The sequence below is a fragment of the Aotus nancymaae genome, unplaced genomic scaffold (assembly GCF_030222135.1).
Source record: "Aotus nancymaae isolate 86718 unplaced genomic scaffold, 86718_ANA_hifiasm-v0.15.2.pri h1tg000010l, whole genome shotgun sequence".
Lineage (NCBI taxonomy): Eukaryota > Metazoa > Chordata > Mammalia > Primates > Aotidae > Aotus > Aotus nancymaae.
The window spans coordinates 38,544,504-38,556,280 of record NW_026988421.1 but is presented as its reverse complement, the minus strand read 5'-3'; the positions used below and the strand labels follow the sequence as shown (position 1 = coordinate 38,556,280).

General features: G+C 40.1%; 1 protein-coding gene across 1 annotated transcript; it reads right to left on the bottom strand.

Moving 5' to 3' along the window:
* Positions 1 to 2,122: 2,122 nt before the first annotated feature.
* Positions 2,123 to 4,484, bottom strand: FGFBP3 (fibroblast growth factor binding protein 3). Its single transcript, XM_064373670.1, has one exon. The coding sequence runs from the start codon at positions 4,482 to 4,484 to the stop codon at positions 3,702 to 3,704; it is 783 nt and encodes a 260-aa protein (XP_064229740.1). The 3' UTR covers positions 2,123 to 3,701.
* Positions 4,485 to 11,777: the final 7,293 nt, after the last annotated feature.

Genomic DNA, 11,777 nt, shown 5'->3' with positions numbered 1-11,777 from the left:
CCATCTCTACTAAAAATACAAAAAATTAGCTGGGGGTGGTGGCACGCTTATGTAATCCAGCTACTTGGGAGGCCGAGGCACAAGAATTCCTTGAACCCAGGAGAAGGAGATTGTAGTGAGCCAAGATCGTGACGCTGCACTCCATCCTGGGCGACAGTGCAAGTCTCTGTCTCAAAAAAAGAAAAAGAAAATTGTAAAATATGTATAGTATAAATCCATTTGTACAAAAAAGGGAAAAACTCACATATTTGTATATGTAAATATACCTATAATTGTACATATACACATATGTAAATTGCAATTGTGCAATTGTATAAAACAAAGTCTCAACTTTTACATATACCTTAGGTTAAGAAGATCAGCCATAGACCACAGAAAATTTGTCTGAATATCTATCACATCCAGAGATTAAACAACAAACTAATGGTTTACACCAAATTGTATCAGTCAGTAGTTACTTCTATGAAAAGGAGAGGGAGGAGAGAGAATGAGAAGAGGCAGAGGAATTTTTACATTTTACCGTTTATAAATTTGTATTTTTTAAATGTTCGATGAAAATGCTTTCATGGGAGTTTTAATCAATACAGAGTTATGGAGGACAATTTAGCAGTATCTTCCTAAATGCATGCATGCTTTAATCCACAAAATCCAAGTATGAGAACTTGTCTTGCAGATATGTTCATAATAAAATAATTATAAAGTTATTTTATGTATGTATGTTAGTTGTCTATTGCTGCATAACAAATGGCTACAGACTTAGCAGCTTAAACCAACACACATTCATTATCTCACACATGGTGGGTCAGGCAAAGCTTAACTGGATTCTCTGCTTCAGGATCTCACACAAGCCTGCAATTAAAGTATCAGCCAGGACTGGGGGCTCTTCTAAGGCTCATCTGGGGAAGGCTCTACTTCCAACTTCACACAGTTGTTAGCAGGATTCAGTTCCCTGCTGCCTGTCCCCTCCAGTCTGTCTTTAGTCCCTTGCTGTGTGGGCTTCTCCACATGGGGAAGCCATTTTTATTTAATCAAAGTCAGCAAAGGAGTCAAGAATCAGCTAGCAAGATAGAAGTTACATTATGTGATGTAATTACAGAAGTGCCATTCTGTCACATTTGTTACATTCTATTGATTAGAAGCAATTCACAGGCCTTGCTCATAATCAAAGAGAGGAGAATATACAGAGGTGAGAATACCAGGAGGCAGAGATCATGTAAGTAAATATATTCTTACATATAGTCTGCCACTATATGTAACTTGTAGAATTAAAAAAATAATAAAGTAATGATTTACTCTTATTTGAAGAATTTGAATTTAACTTTGATTTCTTTTGAACAAATTTTGTGTTCTTGAGATCATAGATGTTTAGGGTGCAAGGACTATGAAGTTGTTGTTTTAATGTGGTATGCAATGGTATGTTTCAAGTGGAGGACAAAAATGTTCAGAATAAAGCCATCTCACCTTGTTAAGAAGGGAATGACCATGAAGATTTAACTTCAAGCTCCCAAATAAGTGGTTGCAACACTTTTATATATATATATAGTTGCCCCTCCATATCCATGGGCTTTCCATCCATGGATTCAACAGTGGATGGGAGGAAGGTAGGGAAAGAAAGAGAGCCAGGGTGCAAATCAAATAGAATAATGATAGCGTTCAGTAGCTGCCAATTTGTGACTCTTGCTTTTTTTTTTTTTTTTTTTTTTTGAGACGGAGTTTCGCTCGTTACCCAGGCTGGAGTGCAATGGCGTGATCTCAGCTCACCGCAACCTCTGCCTCCTGGGTTCAGGCAATTCTCCTGCCTCAGCCTCCTGAGTAGCTGGGATTACAGGCACACGCCACTGTGCCCAGCTAATTTTTGTATTTTTAGTAGAGACGGGGTTTCACCGTGTTGACCAGGATGGTCTTGATCTCTTGACCTCGTGATCCACCCGCCTCGGCCTCCCAAAGTGCTGGGATTACAGGCTTGAGCCACCACGCCTGGCCTGTGACTCTTGCTTTATGTGACTTCTTAGTTTCTGTCTTTTGCCAGCAATTCAAGATGTGTTTAAGAACTTAATTCAAGGTGTGCTTGGAAGTAGATCAAATGCAGGTAGAATTTCCATTGCCTTGCCAATTCTTTAAATCTAACTATACAGTTTTTATTGAGCACCTAACATACACAGTCTATCATTACATCACACTAAAAATGAAATATATTAACAATTAGTTACATAAAACAGAGAAATACAACTTCAATAATGATCAAAATGACTCTGAGACACAAACTTACATTTTAGCTCTTTTAAAAAATATCATCAAATATAGAGAGAATACTTTTTACTGGAGTACTCAACATCCATAATTCACTTCTGAATACAGAAGGTTAATGGGAAAGTTCCAGAACATTAGTCATCATTTCATTAAAAAGTAGCACTTCTAGTGGCACACCCCTGTAGTCGGAGCTACTCTGGAGGCTGAGGCAGGAGGATCACTTGAGACTGGAATGTCAAGGCTGCAGTGAGCCATAATTGCACCACTGCACTTCAGACTGGACAACACAAGACTCCCTGTCTCAAAAATAAAAATAAAGTAGCACTTCTAAGCCACGTGCAGCGGTGCATGTTTGTAGTCCCAGCTATTCCCCGCTATTCTGGAGGCTAAGATGTGAGGATCCCTTGAGGCCAGGAGTTGGAGACTGCAGTGCCTATGATTGCATCTGTGAATAGCCACTGCACTCCAGCCTGGGCAAGCAGACCTTGTCTTAGAAAAAAAAAAAAAAAAGTAGCCCTTCTAAAAGAATGGAAAGGCAGTCATTCTGAAAATCTTCCCTTGGAGCCAGTTTCCACCTGTGAGGCTTCTGTCCCTATAGAAGTTATCTATGACATCCACCACGTGGCATCCAAGTTCCTACCAATTCAGAAAGGGGAAAAACGCCTGCAGTCTTGGGCCGGGCACGGTGGCTCACACTTGTAATCTCAGCATTTTGGGAGGCTGAGGTGGGTGGATCACGAGGTCAGGAGTTCGAGACCAGCCTGACTAACATAGTGAAACCCAGTCTCTACTAAAAATACAGGCCTGGTGGCAGGTGCCTGTAATCCCAGCTATTCAGAAGGCTGAGGCAGGAGAATCACTTGAACCTTGCAGGGAGCAGAGGTTGCAGTGAGTCAGGATTGCACCACTGCACTCCAGCCTGGGCAACAGAGCAAGACTCCATCTCAAGGAAAAACAATGATAATACAAAGTCTGCAGTCTTGTTAGCTGATTAGGTGAGAAGACATTGATTCAACCTGGCTCAGGTTGTCAATTTCTTATGGTTGCATTTAACAGAAATGTTAAACAATAAACATTGTATCCCCCTCCCCACGTCGGACTCACATCACTTTAGTCACTCTATCTCCCCCTTATTCTTAGCCTCTCTCTGCATCGATTTCTCTCCCCAGTCCCCGGTTTTGCACATTTAAGGTATGCCTATTTCTGTTTCCATTATTTTTCCTGCTCTTAATTAGGACTGAGTCTCTTCAACATTTTTAATTTCTCTGCTATCCCAGAGATTCTCCATACCCCTTACACTTTCATCTCAAGCACCCTACCCTCCCCCTCCCCTGCCTCATTCTAGAACTTGGACTCCTCTCTATCATGGTACTCCCTGGTCTAAGCTGCTCTTAGCTTCTTTCCCTTCCCCACGCCTTCCCCCTCATCCCTCCCTGGGCTGGCAGGCAGCCTCAGCCGTTCCAGAAATTGACAAAGAAGTTGCAGAGGGAGTGCCACTTCTCAGCGCAGTAGGTCTCTGTGAGCTCCGCTTTCTCGTCCAGCCCGTCGGGGTCGGGCCCGGTCCCCAAGGGTCGCTCCTCGTTGGGGACCGAGGCCACCTTTCTCTTGCCCCCTTTGGTCTTCCTCTCAGAGGGCTTTTCTTTGGGCGGTGCGCTTTGGGGAAGCGGTGTCCCGGCGGCAGCGCCGGGTGCATGCTCCCGAGGCCGTCCCCGGCTCCCGGCCCCGGGCTTGGGCTTCCCGGCGAATCGCGCGGCAGTGGGGCGTGCGGGCGGGAACGCGCGGGGCTCTAGCTGCAGCTCGGCCCCTTGGCCCTTCTTGCCTGCGCACAAGCGGGCCTGGAGGGGCGCGGGGTCGTGACAGGGCCTCCGCTTCTTATGCAGCCCGCCCAGCACCTGCTTCCAGAAGTGCGAGCGACGAGCGGCGTAGGCAGCGCAGCGCTCCGGCTCCCCGCGGTAGGCGCACCGGTGGCGCGCCCCGTCCGGGCTCTGGCAGCGCAGCGCGAGCTCACTGCCGGCTCTGGCCCCAGGGGCGGGCAGCAAGAGCTGCCAGCTGCACGCGTGCTGTTCGGGGCTGAGGAAGCGACCCGAGGAGCCGCCTGCGGGCCTGGGGACCGGCTCCACCACGTTGCCAGCTGCCCACTTCTCCCTCCCTGCAGCCGCGAGGAGGCAACGACTCAGTAGCAACCGCAGCAGCAGCGACGGCGACAGCGACGCTCGCAGCCTCGGAGGACTCATGCTCCGTGGTTTCCGCGCTCCGCTCTTCTCCGACAGCGTCAGTCCGGGAAGCGCCAGGCAAGGAGCCTTCCCTGGACCTACGGACAGAGGCAGAGACCGCCACCAACTGAGCTAGGTGCAGCACTTCGCCCAGACACTTGCACCTGCCAACTCCCCTTCCGCAGACTTTCTGGAAGCTGCAGCTTGCGAGGGGACCCTCTAAGGAGCTTTTCTGGGGAAACTGCTTACTGTCTAAATAATTACTTTGAAACCATGTATGCATTGAGATTTTCTTCCCCTTGCAAGTACGATAGCAAAACCATGCGTGATAATTGCCCCTTCTACCCCTTCCTTCATTTTCTCCCTTCTCCAAAGTCCAATAAATTATCTACAAAATCATTTCAGATGATTCCTCGGAAAAATGCGTTTTACTACACTTTAAACTTACCGAGTTCTGGGAGAGGCGCCAAAGCCTTATTAGGGTAGAGGGAACGACTACATGGGGGATTAGTCTGTTTTAGCCGGCTCCCTGTGAATGAACGTGATACTCGTGGAACAGAAGAGGCCTCCCCTTCTACGCCCCTCCCAGATTTCTCATACTGGGAGACTTCTCACCGCCGCGCCTGTGTCTCTCCCCGCCCCCCACCTCCATGAATGATGGAAGCGGTCCTGTAGCATGAAATATAAATCTCGTATTTTGCTTCCAGTGTGTAAAATACGCAAAATTAACCAAGTTTTTCTTCTTTCCTTTCACGTACTTAACCATCCGAAAAATAAAAATTAAACGAAAGATCTAAGTTTCAAGAGTTAAATAAAATGAAACAAAACAACCTTCAGTATTCTAAACTAGACATTATTTACACAATTCTATTATTTACATTCTAATTCTCATATTCTGAGTTCTATATTTTCACCTATCATTTCCAATGGCCTTTCTTATCCTGATTCTCAATCTTAATAATTGTTACTACTAATAAAAATATCCTAGTTTGTTAACATACAATAGTGCCCAGCAGTTCATCCAGGTATGGACATTTCAGGCTTTTGATTATTTTTAGGTATTATAAATCAGTTATAAATGTCCTCCAAAAATTAGAAGTTTAAGAACATTTTTCTATTATAGTAGTTGAAAGGTAAGATTGCCAGTTGAAATGGTATAATAGTTAATGTGTTCTTGGATCTTGAAAAGGTTATATGTAAGCAAAGCTGTTGGCGGGGGTTGTGTGTGGGTGTTCTGTCTTTTGTTTTTTTGTTTTTTGTTTTTTGTTTTGAGACAGGGGCTCACTCTGTCGCCCAGGCTGGAGTGCAGTGGTGCGATCTCAGCTCCCTGCAACTCCCGCCTTCCCGGTTCAAGTGATTCTCCTGCCTCGGCCTCTCGAGTAGCTGGAATTGCAGGCGCCTGCCACAACACCTAGCTAATTTTTGTATTTTTAGTAGAGACGAGGTTTCACCCATGTTAGCCAGTCTGGTCTCAAACACCTGACCTCAAATGATCCACCCAACTCGGCCTCCCAAAGTGCTAGGATTACAAGCGTGAACCAAGGCACCCGACCAAGGAAAGCTGTATTTAAACTTCAGAATATACCATCATCTTTTTTAAAATGTTCTCATTAATAAATGTGATTTTTTTAAAATTGCAAGGCTGTATATCTCTGACTGTAATTTTTTAGACAAGAAATATTTTCCTTAAATACTTGCCCATGATATCAGGAATTCTTACTATATTTCCTAATGTCCTCTTGCACATAGCATTTTCTATTACTGAACCCCCACTGGTATTATATTTGAACAACTATAGCTTGTTTACTACTATAAAAACCAAAATACTTTAGAATTAGAAGAATGTATTTAAATATATAGTAGTATATATTAAATATTTAGTAATATATATTGACTTCAGAAAGGAAGTTTTTACCACTCTGGTAAAATCAGAGAAACTAAATAACTTATCCAGGATCACACATCATTTAGTGATAAAACCACTAACATCTTTCAGTGATCAGTGATCTCTACATTTTGCCTTTGTATTTTACTATTAGTTATGTTTTAATTACACTAATTCAGGCTGGGCACGGTGGCTCACGCCTGTAATCCCAGCACTTTGAGAGTCTGAGGTGGGTAGATCATCTGAGGTCAGGAGTTTGAGACCAGGCTGGCCAACATGGCAAAATCCTGTCTCTACTAAAAGTACAAAAATTAGCTGGGCATGGTGGTGCACGCCTGTAATCTCAGCTACTCAGGAGGCTGAGGCAGGAGAATCATTTGAACCTGAGAGGCAGAGGTTGCAGTGAGCCGATCACACCGCTGCACTCCAGCCTGGGCGACAGAGCGAGACTCTGTTTCAAAAAAAAAGCATAAAAAAATTAATTACACCAATTCGACTTATAATGAAAACCAGTTTGTACCTATGAAGATTAGAAATATTAACATGTTTCATAAATAAGAGTAGCTAATTAGTACATTTCACACATGGAACCCCTTTCTTTCCCAGAAAACTGTATTTGTATGTGAAGCACGGATGAGTAGTCACAGGCTTTTGTCTGTTGCTCTGGCATTGCTTTTTGTTAACAACGTCTGAACCGAATTGGTACCATTTTTAACGAAAGAATGACATCTTGTGGAATGATGCTCTAATTACAATAAAAATGTTTATTATCTGAACAGCTGTAAATAAGAGATGATCCAGAGACCATGCTTCGCTGTCACTGACATTGTTCCCAGAGTAAAAAGTAAGGGCACATGGATGTACTATGCAATGTCAAAACAGGGGAGTTATTTTATTAAACTGTGGTATAACATGTATAACAAAATTTGCCATTTTTACTATTTTTAGGTGTACTCTTCAGTGACATTAAATATATTCACACTGTTGTGCAACTATCATAGCTATCCATCTCCAGAACTATTTTTTGTCTTCCAAAACTGAAACTCTGTACCCATTCCTCCCTTCCCCCAGCCCCTGGCAACCATCATTCTACTTTCTGTCTCTATGAATTTGACTACTTGAGGTATTATGTAAGTGTAATCCTACAGTATTTGTCCTTTTGTGATTGGCTTATTTCACTTAACACAATGTCTTCAAGGTTCATCTATGTTATAGCATGTGTCTGAATTTATTTCCAAGTCTGAATAATATTCCATTGTATGTATATACCACATTTTGTTTACCCACTTACCCACTGATAGACATTTGGGTTGCTTCTACCTTTTGGCTATCATGAATATGAACACTGGTGTACAAATACCTGTTCCAATTCCTGTTTTCAATTCTTTTGGGAATAGAGCTAGGAGTGAAATTACTGGACCACATGATAATTCTATTTTTGACTTTTTAAGGGCCATACTATTTTCCATAGTGTCCACATCATTTTACATTCCTACCAACCGTGCACATGGTTCCAATTTCTCCACATCCTCACCAATATTTGCTATTTGTTTTTGTTTGTATTATAATAGCCATCCTATTGGTACGAAGTGACATCTTGTAGTTTTTATTGCAATTCTCTAATTATTAGTGATGTTGTGCATCTTTCCATGTAATTACTGGCCATTTATATATCTTCTTTAGAGAAATGTCTATTCAAGTCCTTTGACACCACCACACACACCTTTGTTTGAAGGGACAGGGTCTTGCTATGTTGCCCAGACTGGACTCAAACTCCTGGACTCAAGCAATCCTCCCACTTAAGCCTCCTGAGAAGCTGAGACTACACACCCAGCTCCTTTGTCCATTTTTAATCAGGTTGTTTGTGTTATTAGTGAATGGTAGAAGTTCTTTACATATTTTGGGTATTAACCTCTTATTGGATGTATAATTTCCAAATATTTTCTCCCATTCTATGGATTGCCTTTTTGGTCTGTTGATAGCATGTGTGATGCACAAAAGTTTTTAATTTGATCCAATCCAAAGGAAATTAGTTTTTAAAATATCATGATGTGAGATGTGTGAGAAAATATAAAATACCTGTGTGTGTATATATCTGTATTTTACTATACTGCCCAGGTTGGTCTCAAACCCCTGGGCTCAAGCCCTTCTCCTGCCTCAGCCTCCCAAAGTGCTGGGATTATAGGTATAAGCCACCACGCCCAGTGAAAATATATATGAAAGTTGTTGTTTTTTTTAATGTAGGTTGCATCAGCAATACAACAGATCTGTTTGGATTTCTACCACACACTACCAAACACTTTATAATTTCTTGATAATTTTGGTAATTGTTTAGTCTTGCCCTGTGAATCTCACAAAGGAAAAACTTTACCATAAGAAACAGTCTTTGTAGCACCTCTTTCCCTTCTTCCCCCAGATAAGGTAGCTGCTGCACTGGATACAACAAACTTCTGTGGCAGATAGGGAGGGGAGTTTCCTGCCTCTCGGTTTCTTAAGACTACATAATTCTTCCTGCCTATAAAATTAGCTTTGCATTGTTTAATATTCAAGTTTTCTTTGTTTCATGTGTATTGGCCTAATCTCTCAAATTATATTGTTAAACTTTTTAGACAAGGATCATTTTTTAGACCTCTTTTGAACCTAATATATCGCTCAAGGCGAAAAAAGTTGGTTGCTTGAACTCGCTTACATTGCTGATAGGAATAAAAAAATAATACAATCACCTTGGAAAACTGTTTGACATTTTCTTATAAACTTAAATACACATCTACTCTATGATCCAGCCATTCTATTCCTAGGTATTTACCCAAAGTAGATAAAAACATATGACCACAAAAAGACACAGATAAGAATTTTTATAGCACTTTATTCATAATAGCCCAAAACTGGAAACAACCCAATTATTCATTGACAAGTGAATTGATGAACAAATTATGATACAATCTGTTTATTACTCAGCAATAAAAAGAAAAGAACTACTGCAACATGTAACAACATGAACTAATCTCATAACCATAATGTTGATCTAATTCAGCAGACCCGGAAGAGCCCATACGGCATGATTACGTCAAGTTCTAGGACAAACAAAACTAAACCATAGTGGAGAAAAAAAAAAATCAGAACAGCACTGCTTCTAGGGGCAGAGTGGGGGAATTGTATTAATCAGGAAGGGATGTAAAAGAACTTTCTAGAGTTATGGGACTATTCTATAATTTGGTAGGGATTTGGGTTACATTTAAGATTTGTGTATTCTATGGCATGTAAATTTTACTTTAAAAACTCTTTAAACAATTATTAAATCCAGGTTAATAATATCATCCTGAAATGTTTAGGAGTGAAGTATACTGATGTTTACAACTTAATTTAAAATGTATAACAAAATATAGATAATATAAAATAGAGGGAAATCAGTAGTAGTTACATGATAAATACAGGAAAATATTAATCATAGATTCTAGGTATATGAATGTTCATGGCATGGATTTCAGCTTTTCTGTAGTTTTGAAAAATTTTATAATAAATACTGGAAAAATAGGAAATGGAAATTAACATAAAAAATTAGATTCCTGGCCAGGTGTGCTGACTCATGCCTGAAATCCCAGCACTTTGGGAGGCCTAGGAGGGCAGACTGCTTAAGCTCAGGAGTTTTAGACCAGCCTGAGCAACATGGCAAAACTCTGTCTCTACCAAAAATACAAAAATTAGCTAGGCATTGTGGCATGTGCCTGTGGTCCCAGCCACTTGGAAGGCTAATGTAAGAGGACCTCTTGAGCCCAGGAGGCAGAGGTTACAGTGAGCCAAGATCATGCCACTGTACTCCAGCCTGGGTGACGGAGCCAGACCCTGTCTCAAAAAAAAAAAAGTGAAAAAAAATTATGTTTCTATCATTCAACATATGTCAATATCGTGTCACATTTGTGTTTTTTTTTGTTACCTCTAAAACCTCACATAGGAAGATTGTGTTTTATATTTAAAGAAAAAAATAATTTCAATTTCCATGACCCCTCTCAATTCCATTCTTTTTATATCCCATTTCCACTCAGGGGTAACCAGCATTTTATAAGTTTTGGGTGAATTATTTAAATCCACTTGTAATAATTTTATACTTTTAATGTACACATGTACAGAGCTCATGTCAAGTATAGTCTTATAGCTTTATGGATATTAAAATTGGAAAAACCTAAATATCAACCAGCATGGAAATGAATAAATTATGGATTATCATGTAATGGAATAAAATCTGGAAATGTCATTAATTAATTAAAAAACCAAGTTTATAAAATGATACTCTATTGTTTATGCAGCAAAATGGTAACATGGACAGGAAGTATACATGCAAACTTCATAACACAGTTATTTTGGGGAAGGCAGGGATAGGAATGAGGTTAGATAAGAGTAAAAGATGACTCCAATTACAATTTCTTGAAAATTTACCTGAAGAAAATATGAATAAATTTTTTAAAATAAATTTTATTGTGTACATTTAAGGTATACAACATGTTATGGATACATAGAGTAAAAGGGTTACTGTAAGCGAAGCAAATGAACATATCTATCATCTCATATAGTTACTCATTTTTTATGTTTTTGTGGCAAGAGCAGCTAAAACCTACTCATTTAGCATAAATCCCAAATACAGTACAATTTTATTACCTATAGTGCTCAGGTTGTACATTAGCTCTCTCTACTTGTTCATTTACATATTTTCTATCCTCTCAGCTACTTCTCCCCACTTCCTCCCCATTCTGTCCCTATCCCTGGTAACCACTGTTTTAGTCTCTATCTCTGTATATTTTATTTTTTAAAGATTTCACATATAAATGAAATCATGTAATATTTTTCTTTCTGTGACTGGCTTATTTCATTTAACATAATGTCCTCCAAGCTCATATATATTGAGGCAAATGTCAATATCTAGTTCTTTTTTTATGGGTGAATTTTCCTTTATCCATTCATCTGTCAATAGATACTTGGGTTGCTTCCGTATCTTGGCTATTGTAAATAATGCTGCAATGACCATGAAAGTGCAGACACCTTTATGAGGTGGTGATTTCATTTTCTTTGGATATATACCCAGAAGAAAAATTGCTGAGTCATATGGTAGTTGATTTTTAATTTCTTTAGAAATCTCCATATTGTTTTCCACAATGGCTGTACCAATCTACATTCCCACCAAGAGTGTACAACCTTTTCCCCACATTTTTACCGACATTATCTTTTGACTTTTTGGTAATAGCCATCCTGACAGGTGTGGGTTTTGATTTACAATTCCCTGATGATTAATGATTTTAAACACCTTTTCATATACCTGTTGATTTTTATGTTTTCTTTGGGAAAAATGGGTATTCATGTATTTTTGCCCATTTTTAAATCAGGTTATTTGTTTTTTTACCATTGAGTTGTATGAGTTATTTATAAATTTTGGATAG

Excerpts from the sequence above, each read along its gene's own strand:
- FGFBP3 (XM_064373670.1), bottom strand. The coding sequence starts at position 4,484 with ATGAGTCCTCCGAGGCTGCGAGCGTCGCTGTCGCCGTCGCTGCTGCTG.